At 57.3% G+C, this 19,989-nt stretch overlaps 1 protein-coding gene across 1 annotated transcript; it reads left to right on the top strand.

Annotated features, from left to right (window-relative positions):
- Nucleotides 1-1,351: 1,351 nt before the first annotated feature.
- Nucleotides 1,352-18,837, top strand: LOC138726341 (APC membrane recruitment protein 1-like). Its single transcript, XM_069868025.1, has 3 exons — nucleotides 1,352-1,502; nucleotides 11,041-14,476; nucleotides 16,156-18,837. The coding sequence occupies exons 1-2, from the start codon at nucleotides 1,352-1,354 to the stop codon at nucleotides 14,370-14,372; spliced, it is 3,483 nt and encodes a 1,160-aa protein (XP_069724126.1). The 3' UTR covers nucleotides 14,373-14,476; nucleotides 16,156-18,837.
- Nucleotides 18,838-19,989: the final 1,152 nt, after the last annotated feature.

Genomic DNA, 19,989 nt, shown 5'->3' with positions numbered 1-19,989 from the left:
GATTCTAGGGAGAAATGTTTTGCTGTGAGGGTGGGGAGGCCCTGGCCCAGGTTGCCCAGAGCAGTGGTGGCTGCCCCATCCCTGGAGGGGTTCAAGGCCAGGTTGGATGGGGCTTGGAGCCCCTGATCCAGTGGGAGGTGTCCCTGCCCATGACAGGAGGTGGGACTGGATGATCTTTAAGGTGCCTCCCCTGGGCCAGGGCCTCCCCACCCTCACAGCAAAACATTTCTGCCTAAAATCTCATCTCAATCTCCCCTCTTTCAGCTGAAAGCCCAGTTCATGTCCAGTTTTGCCTCTGTTAATGGTGCTTTGGTCATCACAGCTCTCCCACTTCAAGGAGCTAAGCATCTCTCCTAGATTCTAGGAAGTTATAGGACTGGTCTTGTTCTATATAATGGGAAACCAGAGGTGAATCTCTCCTCGCACAAGCCCAAGCTGGCAATTCTACCAGCTCCTCTCATGCTGGACTTCTCATTGCATCCCTCTTTCTTCCTTAGCCCAGGTCTCTCATTAACTTAAAGCCCCCAAACAAGGAGCTGAGGATGCCATGCAGCAACCAAATATATTCCCCAAGGGGGCCAATGGTTTAAGGGGATTCAAGAGGAGGAGAAAAAAGCCCTAAATAAGGGCTGACAGTTGACACGCCACAATAAAACACCAAGGACACAGCACCAAAATCCACCATGCTCACTAGGGCTGCGTCTCTCACTACTTGTTGTCAAAAGACGATCACCAGAGGACCAGCAGCTTGCTGCAGCATCAAGAACTACCTGAGCTCATGTTGCTTTGGGTCAATAGTGGAGGATTTTCTAACACGGAGCACAGCAAAATGGAACAAACCCATCCCCAAAAGGTCTCCAAGCTGCAATGAGTAGGAGCCTGGAGAAGCCGTGCTGTGCCATCCTCCCCAAGGCGCCCAAGCAAGCAACCACCGAGCAAGGCCAGAAGAGACCTCTTGAGTGCAGAACAGGAGCAGCAAGACCCAGCTTTGCTCTGGGCACTTGAACCTTGAAACTTCCCTGCAGCTTGCACTGTCATGCTAATGAACAATCTATAGGCACACGCCAGGGAGTTTTCTTTTTTAGACTGGTTCATGAGGTTTTTGGAAGAAACAATAGCAGAGAGAAGCACTCCTCCCTCCCCAGGTCTGGCACAGTTCCATATTCGCTTTTTTTCCTTCTAGTTTCCCACCAAGAGGCACTTTACTACTGCAGACAAATGATTTATCCAAGAAGGAACAGGAGCCTGTAGAAGATAAGAGTGCACCCTTGACAGGACGTTAATATGCGCATGGAATTTAACTTTCTCGCATTGCAAAAAAAAAGCACAAGAGAAAATGAAACAGAGCATGATGGCGAGGCAGATCAAACAGATCAGATCAAACGGAGCAAACCTCCTGATCAAAGCCAACACAACTTTGCGTGTCGCTGTTCAACGGCAACGACGCAGGGTGGAGGAGGAAGGTCCTCAGACACGCTGGAAGCGTGTGCGGGCACCAACATGTGAGTTCCTGCTCTCGCTCTCCAGGCCTTTTGGGAGAAAGCACCATTTCTTCCCACCACCGAGCTCTCTGCACAGACATGCAGGCAGGATTCGCCCCAGGAGGGAGGCAGAGCGCAGCCCTGGGGGGCTCAAAAGGCACCTACCAAGGCTGGGAGGAGGAGGTGCTGTTACAAAGCCCCCTTGTGCTGGGTGGGGTATTCCCAAACTAAAAAACAGGGTGGAATTGTGCAGATGAAAATTGAAGGTGGGAAAAGTCACCCAGGGAACAGAGGTAAGCAAATGGAAAGAGCACATTGCAAGCGTTTCCATTGCTGGAGAGGGAATAACCAAGGAGCAAGCAGAAGACAGAGAGCAAACGGGGCTGCATCGGAAGAAGCAGGAGCAGCAGAGTAAGGGAGGGGATTCTGCCCCTCTGCTCTACTCTGGTGAGACCAAACCTGGAGCCCTGTGTCCAGTTCTGGAGTCCTCAGCACAGGAAGGACATGGAGCTGGTGGAGCTAGTCCAGAGGAGACCACGGAGATTATCCAAGGGCTGGAGCACCTCCTGTACGAGGACAAGCTGAGAGAGTTGGGGTTGTTCAGCCTGGAGAAGAGAAGGCTGTGGGGAGACTTTAGAGCAGCTTCCAGTGCTGAAAGGGGCTCCAGGAAAGCTGGGGAGGGGCTCTGGATCAGAGAGTGCAGGGAGAGGATGAGGGGAATGGTTTTCAGCTGCAAGAGGGGAGATTGAGGTGAGATACCAGGAAGAAATGTTTTGGTGTGAGGGTGGGGAGGCCCTGGCCCAGGTTGGCCAGAGCAGTGGTGGCTGCCCCATCCCTGGAGGTGTTCAAGGCCAGGTTGGATGGGGCTTGGAGCCCCTGATCCAGTGGGAGGTGTCCCTGCCCATGGCAGGGGTGGGACTGGATGGGCTTTGAGGTCCCTTCCGACCCAAACCATTCTGTGATTCTGAACCGCAGCGCCCTGTGCTGAAGCCTGCCCAGGCTCCCTCACACGGGGACAGCCTCACAGCCTGGATGGTCAAGGTGGAGCCGAGCCCAACACCATCACCCCAGCAACAGGAGAAACCTCTGCATGTCCAGATGCAGCAACACAGTCTCGCTTCCTCATCTGTGCCCACTCTTTGTAGATGCTAAGTAACTCCCTGGAAACCTTCCCATGTGCTTCCGAAGTGTAGGGAAGAAAAGGGAGTCTTCCTCAGCCCTCTCTTGGCACAGGAACAAACACAGCCAGCCTTGTGTGGCTTTATAAAGGATTGGTTTATTTATATTTTGTCGGGTCTCTGGCATCCAGCCCTTTTGGCAGCCCTTGTCCAAACACGGCAGCCCGTCTGGCCCTGGAGCACCCTTTAGGGATATTTGAGGTCAGCAATGATGGATCCAACCTCACTGGTCAAGGGCCAGGAGCTTTCATAGAATCAAAGAATCACCAGGTTGGAAAAGACCCACTGGATCATCAAGTCCAATCATTCCTATCAAACACTAAACCATGCCCCTCAGCGCCTTGTCTACCTGTCCCTTAAACACCTCCAGAGAAGGTGACAAACCCAGCTGGAAGAGCAGGAGGCAGCCCTATGGTACCTAAACAAAGCGAGCAGGACAAGGCTGGTGGCCAAGGCCAACCAAGTCATGGTTATGAGGCAGCTCCATGGTCAGGCTGGGAAGTCAAGACGTGTCAGGATCTGGATCAATAAAGTCAATGGGAGGGGTGGGATAAAACTAAGCTGGAGCCCTGCGTCCCTACCACACAACCCAGGAGGGCTGGGAACTCAGGGCTAAGCTTAAATGGGCTCCTGGACCCAAGGGTGGTGGGGGTCCCAGGAGAGGCTGCCCAGGGCTGTTACAAGCTGTTAGCACCCTAAGGGCCCTGGCAGCCTGACTCTGAAGTTGTCCTGTGGGAAAGCGGGAAGAGAGAGATGCCATAGCCAAAAAGGATGAGTAGATGCAACAGGAGTTGGGGCTCAGGGAGTGTGTGGCCATTGTTGGGACCCTCACGGCTCTCAGCAGCCCCTGTGGGGATGACGCAGGGTGGAGCACAAGCCATTGCTGACTCTGCTCTGCCCTGTTGGGCCGAGTCCGTTCACAGCACCCATGGGGCCGCAAAGAAAGCCCAGGCACAGTGAGAAACAAAAGATCTGACCCAAAAGGTTCAACTGTGTCCCATCTGATGTAAGTACAAATCACAGAGGAGTCCTCCCCACCAGTCTCCAGGCTGGGAGAAGCAGAGCTGCTGGGACCTGAATGTTTCAGTCCCCAGCTATGGAGTTTTCAGGAGGCTCCTTTCACCGCAACAAACACAAAAAACACGTGCAATAACCACATCCAACACCCCCAAATTCATAAACAGCTTGTTGAGGTCTGGGCTGTGTCAGACAGAGCTGGGCTCTGTGGCTTTCCTTCCGCTCAAGCCATTCTACACGCTGAGCATGCAGTGAAATCCCTTTGTTTATTCCGCAGGATTTCTTTTCTCCAGTCCTGTTTTTCAGAGTCAGCCTTAATCACTTTTTAACCATATTGGATTCTTCTTTGCCTTCAGCATCCCTTAATCTTGGAGATGCTTCCCATAAAACAGTCAGTCCCTCCCGGGATTCCCACACGAAGGCTACAGGTCTTATTCAGATGAATGTGTCCTTCACATTAGCAGCTTCTCCAGCTCCTAAAGCAAGGGAAGAAGTATATTGCTGCCTCCATCACTGGTACCATCACTCAAAAGCCAGGGCAGCCAGCTGGGGAGTCTTGACTGGTGTAAAATGCAGCTTGTCTTCTCTCACATAACTGACTTGCCTTCCACGGTGGTCATAGTCGATTCAGTTCCTTGAGGAACTCAGACCCACATTTGTTGGGGTGGGATTTTTGGCAAATATCTGATTAACACAGTCTCTGATTAACGATGGCCAATACATGCACATCTAATCATTATTCTTCCACCTATAAGAACTGCCTTTGGCTAATGAAACTGTAACTCCTGTTTCTCATGCACCGTCAGGTAGCTCTGTCACATCAGTGTCATGGTTTCCTGGCTTTTGCTGTCCCACCGTCCCAGCCTGTAGCAAGCCGAGCAAATTAGAATCATAGAATCATGGAATGGTTTGGGTCAGAAGGGACCTCAAAGCCCATCCAGCTATGGGCAGGGACACCTCCCACTGGATCAGGGGCTCAAAGTCCCATCCAACCTGGCCTTGAACACCTCAGCCCCACGTGCTTCTCCCCACGCCCTGCATCCAGACTAAGCCCATCCTGCTGCCAGCGCTCCACATTCCAGCCCTTATTTTTCCTTATTTTTCCCTTTTCGGCAACACGGAGACAGGAAGAAATACGTAAACAGCTGGTGCCTGGGAGGCGCAACCTCTGTCCTCCTTCCACTCTGCTTGCCAGTGGAATCTCCCTCCAGCTCCCTCTGGAGAGGAATCCCAGCAGCCAGCGTTGTAGCATCTCCTGCTACCTGGACTATCCAGGCAGAGCCAGGGAAACCAAATGCTCCTGGGTGGAAGCTGTAACTCCAAACCCCTCCCCAGTTATGAGCTGGTGGGACTGGCAGGAGGGAAGTAGGGTTCAATGAGGCTGCAGCTGGTCACTGGGGCTGTGGCCGGGCTTGGGTGCATCGGTCCCTCAGCCAAAAAAACCTCCTAGGAAGCAGAAGGATGGGGGGAGGGAAGAAATCTGGCTGCTTGGCACTGGTAGATCGTGGACGACTGAACATGAGCCAGCAGTGGCCAAGGTGACCAAGAAGACCAACAGCATCTTGGCCTGTATCAGAAACAGCGTGTCCAGCAGGAGCAGGGAAGGGATTCTGCCCCTGGAGTCAGCACTGCTGAGGCTGCACCTCGAATCCTGGGTTCAGTTTTGGGCCCCTAATTACAATGAGGGCATTGAGGGGCTGGAGCGCATCCAGAGCAGGGAACAGAGCTGGGGAAGGGGCTGGAGAACAAGGGTTGTGAGAGGCAGCTGAGGAGGCTGGGGTTGTTTAGCCTGGAGAAAAGAGGAGACCTTGTCACTGTCAACAAATCCCTGAAAGGAGGTTGTAGAGAGGTGGGTTTCAGTCTTTTCTCCCAAGTGACAGGTGATAGGATGAGAGGAAATGGTATCACGTTGCACCAGAGAAGGTTTAGATTGGATATGAGGGAAAATTCCTTCCCTGAAAGGGTTCTCAGGTGCTGGCAGAGGCTGCCCAGGGCAGCGGTGGAGTCCCCATCACTGGAGGGGTTTAAAAGCTGGGCAGATGAGGTGCTCAGGGATCTGGTTTAGTAGTGGACAGGGACAGTTGGACTCTTGATCTCAAAGGTCTTTTCCAACCCAACGATTTTAAGATAAGTGAAACAAAGTGATAATTGGATTTAGAATACAACATGATCCTTCAGGCTTCACTTATAGTGTCCAGGAAGCCTTGTTCATACCTAGGTTCCAAAAGCACGGCAGGGAGAGAGCCTGCAGAGCAGTGGCTTGGAGGTATCTGGATTGGATGGTGGGGACAGAGGGGGACAGCATCCCACATCCTCAGTCCCACGCTCGCTGGGAGGCGATGAGACCAGCTCTGCAGAGCACGGGACTTGTCCTGCTTCCAGCCTGCACAAAAGAAAACAAACCAAGTGTTGTACAGGAGAGACAGATAAAATAACAACATTGTGTACGTCTGGCTGATGTGCAGCTGGATTTTACAAATCAGACACGTTCTCAGGCTCTCCCAACACAGGGGAAGACCTAAAGTCACTTTGTGCCCAGTGCTGGGGCAAAGCCCTCTGGTCTCGCTGGTGGGGCTGAGCTGAGCAGGTCCCTGGTGCCCTCTGGTGCCCAAGGTGGTGGCTTTGCCTGCCTGGTCTTGCTCAGCTGCAAAGCCATAAAGCTTCGGCCTCTGCACCCAGCATGTGAGCTGCACACGACTGGCACGACTGTGCGAACCCACTGACTCTCCCAGCACCTGGACCCACCTAGAGCACATCCAGGTGACACTGAAGCCACCAAACGCCTCTGCAGTCCCCAGTCCCCTTCCCAGCCCTCCTTTAAAGCAGCCAGTAAACAACCAGGGCCCTTGGGGGTTTTCTCTTATTTTTTTTTTTTATCTCTAGAGAGACAGTGAAAATACCACCAAGCATGGCTTTGAGGTGACAACAGCTTTTCAGCAGCAGCCAGCAGCACTTACACGTTCATCCCATGTATGCGCCACACAGCCACCACCACCCATGACACCAACTTACATGATCTAAACCAGACATCTCAATGGCCACGACCCCCCTGCTCTCTTGTCTGTTCATTCAGTGTATAAATAGAGGGGGGAAAACCAGGGGAAAATAGAGAAAGCCACAAGGAAGCCCAAGTGAGGTGGATGCACACAGAGATGGACATCCAGCCGACAACACTGCAAAGCCATCAGGTGTGTCCTGATGGAGCCTGGCTGTGGTATTTCATAGGGCGCCACATACCCCACTGGGGGGTTATAGAATCATAGAATCACAGAACTGTTTGGGTTGGAAGGGACTTCAAAGCCCATCCATTTCCACCCCTGCCATGGGCAGGGATACCTCTCACTGGATCAGGGGCTCCAAGCCCCATCCAACCTGGCCTTGAACCCCTCCAGGGATGGGGCAGCCACCACTGCTCTGGGCAACCCGGGCCAGGGCCTCCCCACCCTCACAGCAAAACAAAATCTCATCTCAATCTCCCCTCTTGCAGCTCAAAACTGTTCCCCCTCATCCTGTCCCTGTCCTCCCTGATCCAGAACCCCTCCGCAGCTTTCCTGGAGCCCCTTTCAGGACTGGAAGCTGCTCTAAGGTCTCCCCACAGCCTTCTCTTCTCCAGGCTGAACAACCCCAACTCTCTCAGCCTGGCCTCATATGGGAGGTGCTCCAGCCCTCAGATCATCTCCGTGGCCTCCTCTGGCCTCGCTCCAACAGCTCCATGTCCTCCCTGTGCTGAGGACTCCAGAACTGGACACAGGGCTCCAGGTGAGGTCTCACAAAAGCAGAGCAGAGGGGCAGAATCCCCTCCCTCCCTGCTGGTCCCACTGCTCGGGATGCAGCCCAGGAGCTGGTGATGCTGAAGGCTCTAGGGACTGAGGGACACCAGAATGATGGAAGCCTGAAGCAGAGTTGCTCCAGTTCATCTCCACTTGTCCCCTCCGTGTCACCAGGCCCCAGGCTGGAGGACTTCGGGGCAGGGCTGGCTCAGCATCACTCCAGCCCAGGAGCTGCAATAACTGAGCTCTCCCTTAGAGGTCAGCCCAACATCAAAACTAGTCCAAAAATCCACCCAGAACGGGTGCAATTCCTGCAAAGCTCAGGAATTATGTTTAAAAGGCCCCTCAAGGAGGGAAGGGGACTATCCCTGACACCTGCACCCACTCACCTTGCCGTTGCTGAAGAGTATTGCCAAAAGCTGAGCTCTCCGGCTGCTTCCCCAGCTCTGGCTGCTCCAAACCCCATCTCCACCCCCGTTCAGGGGCTCCCCTGCTTGTGGAAGGTCTGCCCGGCTCCAGCGGGTGGGTTTTGGGGAGCAGGAGGACGGAGGCTGGTCTGGCTTCTGCTGCTGCTGCTGAGTTTTCCATGTCCAAAGTGTCTGGAACATCCACTTGGCTGCTTTTCCTTTTGGCTTAATCCCCCTTTGCATTCCCCTCCTTTCTAACAGTCAAATCCAACAAAAATACCCCACCACACCCCAAAATACGGCAGCTCATGCACCAGAAAGAAAATACCTCTTCTCTTTTTTCCCCAAATCCCTCCAGCATAAACAAGATTTCAGCCTCGTACTAAAAATAGAGGGATTAAAACTAAACCTCCAGCACGGAGCCCCTGCCACAAGCGGCACCACTCGAGCTGGATGGGGAAGAGGCCACGAGCACTGGGAAGAAGTTAAATCAGCTCCCAGCAAAGCGCTGGCAGCGCCTGACGTGGAGCAGAAGATGGAGATGGGTTCTGCCACCAAGGGACAGGGGACACAAAGGCCACCTCAGCGTTCCCCTCGGGATCAGAGGGATGGGGAGCGTCGCTGGGTCACTCGTGGGTCTCTGCCAGGAGCTGCTGCCTTGGAGCACCCGCAGCCCCACCGCCAAGCAGCACCGCGTCCCCCTTTATCTCATGGGGCTTCCAGGAAAGCCTGAGAATGCCAAATGAGGGCAACCTCTAAGAGGCACTGACGGAGAGTGAATGCAAACAACTCCCCTTCTTCCCTCATTTTAAATCCTCACCCAAAGGCGCAGAGTGCAGGGATCTGGGCTCATTTCAGTTGTCTTCAGAATCCTGTGTTCAGTTCTGGGTCCCTCACCACAAGAAGTATGTTGAGGCTCTGGAGTGAGTCCAGAGAAGAGCAACAAAGCTGGTGAAGGGGCTGGAGAACAAGAGGGGCGGCTGAGAGAGCTGGGGGTGTTTAGCCTGGAGAAGAGGAGGCTGAGGGGAGACCTCATTGCTCTCTGCAACTGCCTGAAAGGAGGTTGTGGAGAGGAGGGAGCTGGGCTCTTCTCCCAAGTGACAGGGGACAGGACGAGAGGGAATGGCCTCAAGCTCCGCCAGGGGAGGTTCAGGCTGGACATTAGGAAAAAATATTTCACAGAAAGGGTCACTGGGCACTGGCAGAGGCTGCCCAGGGAGGGGGTTGAGTCACCTTCCCTGGAGGGGTTTAAGGGACAGGTGGACGAGGTGCTGAGGGACATGGGTTAGTGATCGATGGGGATGGTTGCACTCGATGATCCGATGGGTCTTTTCCCACCCCGCGGGGTCTCGGCGCTCGCGTGACGTCACCGCCGCGCGGCCAATGGCGCGGGGCCCGGAACGGGAGGGAACTCCCGTTCCGGGCCCCGCGCCATTGGCCGCGCGCAGCGTGACGTCACGGCGGCCACGCCCCCCCCCGCCCCGCGCGCCGGGACCGGCCCGAGCGGTGAGTGCGGGAGCGGGACCCGCGGCGCCTCCATCCCTGTGCCCCTCTCCTCCCCTCTCCCCCAGCCACACTCCCCTCTCCTCTGCTATTGCCCCTCTCCTCCCCACAGCCCTCTCCCCTCTCCTCTCGCCCTTTCTCCATCACCTCTCCCCTCTCCTCCCCTCTCTCCTCTCCCCATCCCTGCTCCCCTCTCTGCTCTCCCCACTCCTCTCTCCCCGAACCCCTCTCCTTCTCTCTCTCCTCTCCACCATCTCTGCTCCCCACTCCCCTAACCCTGTTCTCTCCCCTATCCCCTCTCTCCGCTCTCCCCCACCCCTCTCCCCTCTCCTTCCCTTTCCCCTCATCCCACTCCCCCCATCCCCGTTCCCCCCCAGCGAGGTTCCTGCATCTTCCCCTCCGAGCACCCTCGGCCTCAGCCTGCCCAGGGCCGTGCTGGGCGATGCTGGCGCGGGGGCAGAGCTGGAGCCAAACAGCAATCTGACGGGGCTCCTGAAATCCTGGCTTTGTTCTGCTTCTCAGATGGGGCTCCCCAAATCCCGGTTCTGTTCCGCGCTCTCTGGTTTTGCGCTGGCCGTGGGTGCGGCTCCCGCCTCTGGTTTTCCTTCAGGCCTGTTGAACCAGGTCTATGGAGAGAGGCTCCAGGGAAAGCCACTGCTGCTCCAGAGAGACCTGGGGGCACCGAGGGTTCCAGAGGGTTCCTGGCAGAGCCTGGATTTGGAGGCACCGAGGGCTCCAGAGGGTTCCTGGTAGATCTTGGCTTTGGAGGCATCAAGGGTTCCAGAGGGTTCCTCGCAGACCTTGGCTTTGGAGGCACCGAGGGTTCCAGAGGGCTCCTGGCAGACCCTGGATTTAGAGGCACCGAGGGCTCCAGGCGGAGCTGGAGAAGCCCGGGGTGGTTGGTGGCAAGGAGGTTTGCCAGCCGGCTGAGCTCTGGCTGTGTTTCCGAGTTGGGTGCTGAGCGCCAGAGGCGGCAGGAGCTGGGGCTGTCACTTGGGTGTGTTTTAATTGGGGATCTCTTGCTGAACACTCGGGAAGGGTCCAGTGGCCTCGCAGCAGTCGGAGCGGGGCCTCAGGCACTGTGGCTCTGCTGCGCTATATGGCTTTGACTGCGTTTACTTTCTCCACCCTGGCCTCTGCAGGAGAGAAGTAGCTGGTTTAGTTCTGCTGGTTCTGACACCGATCCAGGATCAGATTTCAAACCTGAGATAATCTGGTCAGGGAGGTTCCCAGGGGATATATTTGATGCGATCCTTTCCCGCTGGAAAGAAAGAAATCTCTTGAAATCTCTTGAAACCCCCTGGAGCCAAGGGCTTTGTCCCTGGGTGCTTCTCGGTGTGAGGCTGTGTCCTCGTTTGCTCTCCATCCAAATGCTCCTGTAGCTCAGTGCTGGGCCTGGGGGAGCTGGAAGCGGCTGGGAGTGAGCAGAGCTTGGAGCCGGGTGGCTGAAGGATCAGAGCTGCCTGTCGTGGGGCAGCGGGGATGGGGACACGTGGGTTTCCTGCCCTGGCATGTGGGTAAATATAAGCCTGGAGACGTTTTCGTTCCTGGCTTCAGGTGGGGGAGTGGTCGGAGGCTTTGGCAGCTCTGGCTGGTGATGAATCTCCCTCCTTGCACCACGTCTGCCTCTGGCTCTGCACCATGTGCTGTCTCCTCACCGCTCTCCCCTTTCTCTCTGCTTTAGATCCGCTGCGATGCTCCGATCTCTGCGCCCGCGAGAGGACTCAGCTCCCGGAGCCACCGTTCCCAGCTGATGCAGCCGCTGGGGCCACCATGGATCCGGGCAGCCCGGAGGATCCTGCCTGGCCCCGGGCGCAGCGCGGGCAGCGAGAGGGAAGCGCCCGGAGGCAGGAGGAGAGCGACGCCTGCGTGGGGGCAGCGGAGCCGCAGCCGCCTCAGCTGCCCCCCGGCAAGCTGAAGAAAACGGCGCTCAAACTCTTTGGAGGGAAGAGGAGCATCTGCACGCTGCCCAGCTTCTTTGGGGGCCGGAGCAAAGGGCAGGGGAAAGCGGCCTCTAAGAAGGGCCTCAGCAAATGCCAGACCCACGATGGGCTCAGCGCTGCGGCCTGCGACAAGGGCGCCGCGGGACAGCCGGAAAGCCCTTTGGAGGGGAGCGGGGACTCGCATCCTTGCCCTCTGCCGAGCTCCCAGAGCGCTCACGTGGCCTTGGCCCCCAGCACCAAGGTGGATTTGGGCCGTGGGGACAGCTCTCCGCCCGGGAGCATCGAGGGCTGTGAGAAGAAGCCCAGCGGGGAGAAGTCCTCCTGCCCCAGAGCCAAGAAAGGCCTGAGAGGGTTTTTTAACAGCATCCGGCGTCACCGTAAGAGCAAGGCTGCCGAGGGTGAGAAAGCAGAGCTCCCCGAGTGGCACGGGGCTTCGGAGGAGGCTGGCAAAGCCCCCGGTGTGGGCTTGGCGAGCGAAGGGGCCGTGGAGGGAAGGGTTCTGGGAGCTGCGCCTCTGCCTGGTGCCAGCCCAGGGAGCGTGGATGATGAGCGCTCGGTGGGCAGCGCTGGCGACTGCGGGGAGGCCGCCCAGTCTGGCGCTCTGCCAGCTGATGGAGACGGCTGCGAGGGAGACACGGAGGTGATGGCAGGACAGGGGGACGATCCGGGTGTGAAATCGGAGGCTGACACTGTCGTCTGTGCAGAGTTTGACCACGGCAATCAGCTGCTGGCCTTTCACCCAGACTTCCTGGACACCGACCCCACCTGCCTTCACTCTGGGGACTTGCTGAACCTCATCCTGGGAGACGTCACCTCCCTGAAGAGCTTCGATTCCCTGACAGGGTGCGGAGACGACATCGCTGAGCCCGACATCGCCGAGAGCAGCCTCTCTGTGGAGCACAGCCACGATGCGGCTAAACGGAGCTCCTGCCTGGTCACCTTCCAGGGCGGCGGCGAGGAGATGGCCGTCCCGGAGGAGGCGGAGGAGTTCCTCCCGCAGCCGTGGGACAGCAGAGCGGCCGGGGACAGGAGCTACGGAGCGCAGGTGTCGAGGAGCAGTCTGGAGTCCCACGCCTCGCACGAGGCAGGAGCCCTTCCCTACGTGGGGGAGGCGATGGACGGCGTGGACCTCCTGACGCCGCAGAGCGACCAGCAAGAGTCCGCCCCGAACAGCGACGAGGGGTATTACGACTCCGCCACGCCGGGTCTGGAGGACGAAGCCGGAGACGGGCTCGGGGAGATGAAGAAGGACCGTCTGCCCAGAGACAGCTACAGCGGGGACGCGCTTTATGAGTTCGATGCGCTCCTGAGTCCCTCTCACGGGGAGGAATCCTTGTTTGAGAGCAAAGTCTCACGCCCGGAGATCTTCAGCTACTTCTTGGACTTGTGCCTCCCTGCTGAGGAGAGGCTGGTGCCGGTGCTGGATCAGAAGCGAGGGGTGATGGAGACGGAGGAGGAGCGGCTGGTGGCCATTCAGAAGGAGCTGCTGTACTGGGAGCTGCAGAGGGAGCCGGTCCTGAAGCGCCTGGGTGTTCCCAGCCAGGAGAAGTGTCGCCGGGAGAAGCCGTGGGTTGAATGTAAGAGCAGAGCAGGCAGCTGCGTCGGCAAGAACCAGAGCGGCCTTGGCGGGGAGCCGGTGGGCTCGCACTCCCCACACAGGGGTGTGAACAGTGGGGGTTTGGGAGCTCGAGCTGAAAATCCCGAGTGGAGGGATTTCCCTCGGACGCCGTTTCCAGAAACCTGTTACGGCAGCCAGAAAGCCCAAGGAAGTTGCCTTATTGAGCTCCCGCAGGAGAGCGTGGGGTTCGATTCGGACGCGGGCTGTGGGTTGTTTGGGGGCTCCCTCCAGGGCGGCGCAGCCCCAGCCGAAGCGGGGCTGTTCCCTGGCTACAGACTCACGGAGCAGGAGCGCGGCGGCGGAGCGGACGCCCCCCAAGAGCCCCCGGAGGGCAGCGAGCCCGAGCACGCGGTGAGCTTCTCGCAGGCGCTGGTGGAGTTTACCAGCAGTGGGACCCTCTTCTCCAGCCTCTCGGAAAGCCTGGGGAGCTCTTGCTCTGGCTCTTCCTTCACCCAGAACCTCCCTGCCCTCCCCACCATGGTCACCTTTGACGTGGTCGATGTGGAGCAGGAAGGGGAAGGGGAATGCGAGCAGCATCCCGAGCTGAATGGCGGCGAGGACATCGCTGAGGCCTTTGACGACGGCTTCGTCCGCAAAGAGTCACTGGCGGAGTGCGAGGAGGCCACATCCCCGGGGTGGGTGCCGGGCTCCTTCGCGAGCGGCAGCTGGGGTGTCGCCAGCCTGCCCCGACACCTGCGCCTGCACGGGCTGAGCCCCTGCGGGCCAGCACCGCTCTCCCTCGACCGCAGGAGCCGCTCGCTCGACACCGAGAGCCTGGAGTTCGAGCTGGCGGGTTTGCAGGTTGGCCGGAGCGGCCCTCAGCCCGGCCAGCTCTGGGTGAAGCGGGAGGGTGGCAGAAAGGACTCGTGCGGAGCGAGGAGGAGCCGGAGCAAGGAGGAGGCCGCGCTGGTGGCTCCCGAAGGTGGCTCGAGCTGGCCGGGCTCGCAGCAGCTCCAGCACGACGGCTCTACGGCTGCCGGGGGAAGTGAGCTCTGGGGTTTGGCTGCGTCCGTGGGGATGGAGAGTGCGTGGGAGCCATCGGAGCAGCCGGGCACCATGTCTCCTCTCCCGTCTCTTTCCCACAGCGTTGCTGGAGAGACTTTGGACAGGCGGCCCCCGCTCAGGCCCTCCAGTTTGCCCCTGCAGAGCGAGGGACGCTGTTCCTGGGAGGCGGGCGGCTCCTCGCGGCTCCACGGAGAAGGCAGCGCCAAGACTGTGTCCCGTGTGTTCCCCTCAGGAGAACCGGAGCCCAAGCTGCCCCCGAGCTTCGGTTTCGCTTCCTCCCCAGAGAAGCGTGCCAAGTGCCGCCCCATCGGCATCGCCCAGGGCGTGCGGCAGCATCCCAGCGTTAGCTCCGACACCGGCAAGAGCCCGGAGCGCTGCGGAGACGCCCTGAAAGGCAGAGCCCTCCCCGGCCACACAGTGCCTGCCGTGAATGTCACCGGAGCTGAGTAGCTGCTTGGGGAGGGAGTAGAAAGGGCTGGAAAGTGCTGGGAGGGGAGAGGAAACACGAACGAGCCACGTGCGAGTGACTGGGATTGAGACCTAGGCTGAGCAGGGTGAGCTCCTTTCCCGCAGCCGTGGGATGGGATCTGGCTGCTGTGGATGCTCAGGTGGCGTTTGGAGCTGACTCCAGGGTTCATACGTTAATGTTGAAGCTCTGCCTTGTTTTCCAGCCTGAGCCACCATGCGGCAGACGCGCCCGTTGCCGCTGGAGTCCAAGCTGGGAGCGCCCTTGGCTGCATGGCCAGTTTGGGTTTGTTGTGCAGGACTGGGGCTGGGGCTGAGCCTGGGGAAACCCATGAGGGAAAGTGGGTTTCTTCTTCGTCTTCTTGGAGCAGGTTTTGGTTCAGACTCCCTGGGAATGTCGTCCATCCGGGCCTGGGTTTGGGGAGGCTGGGAGGAAGGGTGCTGGGTTTTGGCAGAGCGAGGACAGCAGAGTGAGCCGCATGGGGAATGTTGTGGTAATTTTATTTATGGTACTTTTCCCTTGCCCCTCGGGAAAGCAGGAGGTCCTTTATGAGGCTGCAGGCATTTTCCAGGTGTAGCTTTAACTTGCTTGGAGAGAGGCGCTGCCCTGGTGTCCCCGTTAAGAGCAATGGGTCAGCCCTTCTTGGTCGTGATCTGTCTGCACGGTGCACAATTCCTGGCTGAATCTTTCCACGATATTTGTCCCTCATCCCTCACCCCCCCGCACCATTGCAATACAGTCGAGGGCTTTGGGATAAGCTGGGTTTGCGAGGCGCCTGGAGCTGCGAGGTTGCGGTGCCATCGCTCTCCTCAAAGGGAGCTTGTGTTTGGGTTGGTTTGAATTGTTTACAGGTGTTTTCTTTGCATAAACTCACAGCAGAAAGTATTCTGTTCATGGGCTGTGGGGTGTAACGCAGCCTAAATTAGGCTTCACAACTTCTTCCTCCTCACTGGAGAGAAGAAAAAAGCTGGAGGTTGCTGCAGGGTTTGGATTTCTTTTCCCTTTTGGGCGGAGCGTGGAGGAGGGTCTGAAGTACGGAGACAGTCTTGGAAACATCTTCTCAGGCCGTTGATCCTGAGACTCTCCCACATCCTCCGTGATCTCAACTGTGTCCAAACCAAAGCTGCCTGTCCGTGTCCTCCAGAGCTGCGTCTTCCTCCTGTCCCAGCTCCATGTTCTGCTTTTCATTCCGTTACTGAGGAGTTTGGTTTCCCCTCGTCCCGCATTGCCCCATTTCTGCCTTGCTCTGCAGCAGAGTTTGTGGCTTTACAAGAAATCATCGTGGGCTGGAGAGAGCGGAGTTTTCTCCCCTCTCCTGAGCAAAGAGCGGGGCAGGAATTGAACTGCCCAGCCCTATCCTGCTTTTCCAGCTGCCTCCTGTCCCTGACGAGTGACCCCTCTGCTGCTTTCTCGCAGGGACATGGCTGTGGTTGGGCACGTCGGCAGCTCGCGGCATCGCTGGATTTACTGGCACCAGGAGCTGCTTTGGTTTGTTTTTCCCCCCAAGCAAAGCGAGGTCCCGACGTTGCCCCCTGAGCCGAGGCTCCTCGCTGCCCCGTCCTTGTGTGTGTGAAGGAGCAGGGAAAGGCAGAGCCAGCTCTGCTTGTCCAAGGTTTTTTTCTTTTCTGTCCTGCCCAGAGAGCCGAGGCCGGAGCAGACGCATCCCTGTGTCCATGGGCTTAGACCTTGGTGTTGCGGTGTTCTCCTACGGGAGCTGCCGCAGGGAGTTCCCGCAGGACCCTGCCGAGCCATTTTTCATTTCTCCAGGTGCTCCGTGTAACCAGAGAGGATTCTGTGGGACAAATCCGGCTCTTGATGCCGCTGCCAATCCGCATCCACATCCCCTCCTGGAGCAGAGAGCACGGTCACCAGCGACGGATCCCCTTGCCTCGTTGGTGCAGCATGCGAGCGGCTGCTAATGAATGTTGCCTAATTGGAACGGGCTCCCCTCCTGCTCGGAGTGAGGATGGAGTCAGTGCTCGGCACGGCCCATCTCGCCGCTCTCCCAGCGTATGAACCACAAGCACCGGCTGCTGGTGGCACCGGAGACGCTGCCATGAGGACGGGTGGTCTCAGTGTGCTCGGCCCGAGCAGCAGCTCATTACTGGCTTTTAATTACTCTTTTTCCATGTGCCACCAAAGTCTCTGTCGGGTTCAGGGCTTGCACAATGTTCTGTTCAGGTTCCTCGTGGAAAGCCTCAGTGCAACCCGGACATGAATGTGTGATGGCGATGCAGCCGAGACTGGGTTATCTGACTTTGTACCAAAGGTATCTCCTCTTCATTCGATGTGAACTCACTGAAGCAAGGCTCTCTTGGTCCAAAATGAGTTTTCTAACAGCGGTTTTGGAGCCGATGTGCTGGGTTATTGGCTCATTCTGCCCCATTAACTCAAAGAAATCAGACTGGTCAGTGCACAACCCAGCTGTAAATCCAGCGTGCCGCAGAGAGGTTGGATTTCACTGCCTCAGGCCCTGCTCGTCCTCAAATCCCCATCTGTCCCGGGCTAAACAGGAGCAGATCTCCTGGCCTTGATGGGATCGAGCCCTTGGTCACACTCTGCCTTACCCGAGGAACTCAAGTCTGAGAGTGGTGCTGGAGGCTTTTGATGGAGAGGGGCTTCTGAGCCAGAAAGACCTCACACAAGTCAGGAGTAGCAGATTATCTTGCCAGGATACCCGGGAAAATCTTCCCTTGAGGAACTCGCCGGCGTCTGTCCAGTCAGGGCAGCTCTGGCCCCAGTGTTGATTTAGGGCTGTTCCCTTGCGGTGAAACCCTGGCATCTGGGTCAGCCCACCAAGAGATTCTGTGTTGGATCCTGGGGCCTGAGGGGTTTTATTTGTTTTTATACACATAGAAAACGGTCACTTTTTTCTATTTTTATATGGTTTTGCATTTTCTATTCATGGGGAAATCTGGTGGGCTGTTCTTTTCCTGGTGTGCGTTGTCCTTTCAAGCGCGTGGTTTCCCGTTCCGATGGGGAAAGGCGATGATCGCTGCTGCCGCCCCTGCCCGTGCGGAGCTGGTGAAGCACCACGCTCTCCATCCTCCTGTGCGGCTGCTCCGCGTTCCATCCAGGGCAGGGCTGGAGCCCAGCCCCGCTCCACGGCCGAGACTCCCTGTGGCCACGCTGGGATGGCTCTGTGTTAACTCTGCTCTGTCACACTCTGTTGTTTCTGGGTTATAAGCTTTAATTTTAAGTTGAATTTATGGACTTTGGTGATTTCTCCCTGTTGGAATTGTTGCCCATGTCTTAAACCAAATCCCAAACTGAGGCTTTTCTGACCCCCTGGGCAGGAGATGCTGCTGGTTGGTGCCCGGCGATGCTCTCAGAACCAGTCACCAATTTCCCCTCTCCTCGGTGCTCCCTGGCTGGGCTGGAGCTCGGCTTTTGCCTTGCGCAGGCAGCATCGCTTGCTCCGTGCCTGAGCGTCGTTCATTCCAACAACCCTGGGCTCTGCTTGGGATCAGTGGGGCTTTTCTGCCTTCTTCTCTCCTGCCACTCTGGGCTTGAGCCTGGGGAGCTGCAGCCTTGTCCTGCCTGCGCTGCCGGCACCCCTGAAGCATTTTCCTGGATCAACACCCCCTTGAACTTTGGGCTCAGGAGCGCAGGGAGAGCTCATTGGTGTCTGGGACCCAATGGAAGTTGCTGTGTCTGCTCCTGCTTTTTGGTTTGATGTAGTTGGACAACGTGCTGCGTTGTTCGCCCGACTCCGGAGGAGCTGAGCCCCTGCAGATCTTGCAGCCCTGTGAGGGGCCGGAGGGCTGGAACAGGCTCTCTGCAGCCGGGCACGGGTGTGAACGGAGCCCACCAGAACCGTGTCTGGTGGGTGTGCGAAAGGCAAGTGGAATGCTGAAAAGCTGGAAGCCGACAGCCAAAAGGAAATGTTTCCCCTTCCCCACGGCGATCGCCACCCAACCTTTGGCTCCACACAGGTTTTTGTGTCTGTCCGTTAACCAGCTCTTCACGTCATGGTGCTTTCTTCTTCTACAGCTTTTCTTCCATGCGTTTCCCCCTCCCGGGAACGGGGTCTGGGTGGGCATCTCGCTCAGCAAACATTCCTGGGTGCTCGGCCCCAGTGCCCCTTCCCTCTGCCCTTGATGTCGCGTCTCCTGCTCTTCTCGCCGTGTCGGGTCAGCCCAGAGCTGCACGTGCATGACGCGAGAAACGAGAATGTAGAGAAGCCTCAGTCTTGAAGGCTAAGGGGGTTCTCCCTTGTCCCAGGTGGCCCCGTGCCTCCCCGTGGCCATCCGGCTGCGGAGCTGCTCTGCGGGCGCCCTGGGAGCAGAGGTGGCTCCTCCGGGGGCCTCAGCTTGTCTGAATGTCGGGGTTTCTCCTTTCTCTTTCTGGTCTCACTGGTCCTTTAAACTTCTTAATGTATTGATTGTGGTTTACAATGAATGTTCCATTCACTGAATTCTCATGAATAAACTTCAGATTTTTAGAGAACCTTGGACTTCACTTGGGGCTTGGGTTTCCCTCCTTATTTCATGCTTCATTTAATCTTTTCCCTTTCCCCTTGTAGAATTGTTTAGGTTTGAGAAGACCTTTAATATCATCAAGTCCAAACTGTTACCTAACACTGCCTAATCCACCACTAACCCATGTTCTTGAGCACCTCATCCATATGGACTTTACATCCCTCCAGAGATGGAAACTCCACCACTGCCCTTGGCAGCCTCTGCCAGCGCTCTTGTCAGTAAAGAAGTTCTTCCTAATCTAACGTAAACCTCCCCTGGTGCCCTGGAAAACACAAGGCTGTGTAGTTTCTCTTTATGCCTTTAGATTTCTTGGCGCAACTTCATCACTACCTATCTGAAAAATCCATAGTGGGTCACAACCTGAGGGCTGTACCGAGGCAGGAATTTTACTCTTCACATCTTTAACCCCGGCTCCAGGGATGCAGCAGAACTCCCTAAGGAGTGGGTCGGGTCAGCAGACTGGGCTCTGTTCCCCTTGGAAGCATCTCTCGTGACAGTGACCTGCCTTTCTTCTTTACAGAAGCAGTTTGTACACTGAGCATGGACTCGGTGACATCCCCGCTTTGATGAGCCATTGTCATCCTTGTTTCCACCAGCAGAGCCTTGTGTTGTTCCACACAGGCACCAGGGACGGTGGGGTGGTCACCGAGGAGGCGGGTGGGCTGTGTCACCATTCTCCTGTGTCCCTTCCGCCACCATGTTCAGCCAGGAGGAGAGAGGATGGGGAATCCTCCGTATCCTGTGTCCTGTTAGCCTGTCCCAGGGAAGGCCAGTGCATTTCCAGTCTTTTCCTCTCACCACACCCCAGTGCTCCTCATCCAGTCCCATCCCACGTCACCGAGCAGCTCCTTGACGTGGGGTCAGCTTCTCAGGGGCGCTTACTGCTCTGGCCTGTGGTCCGGCACTGAGAGGAGTGAGTTCCCGACGGAGCTGTGTTGGGGATGCTGTGGCCATCCATGTCCAAGCCTGGAGCACCTCCTGTACAAGGACAAGCTGAGAGAGTTGGGGTTGTTCAGCCTGGAGAAGAGAAGGCTGTGGGGAGACCTTAGAGCAGCTTCCAGTGCTGAAAGGGGCTCCAGGAAAGGTGGGGAGGGGCTCTGGATCAGGGAGGGCAGGGACA

The sequence above is a fragment of the Phaenicophaeus curvirostris genome, chromosome 13 (assembly GCF_032191515.1).
Source record: "Phaenicophaeus curvirostris isolate KB17595 chromosome 13, BPBGC_Pcur_1.0, whole genome shotgun sequence".
Lineage (NCBI taxonomy): Eukaryota > Metazoa > Chordata > Aves > Cuculiformes > Cuculidae > Phaenicophaeus > Phaenicophaeus curvirostris.
Note: the sequence above shows the minus strand (reverse complement) of the source record. Positions and strands in the feature narration are given on the sequence as shown.

Coding starts and splice junctions, on each gene's coding strand:
- LOC138726341 (XM_069868025.1), top strand. CDS start 1,352: ATGGCGAGGCAGATCAAACAGATCAGATCAAACGGAGCAAACCTCCTG. Junction 1,503..11,040: donor GCGTGTGCGGGCACCAACAT/GTGAGTTCCTGC, acceptor TCTCTGCTTTAG/ATCCGCTGCGATGCTCCGAT.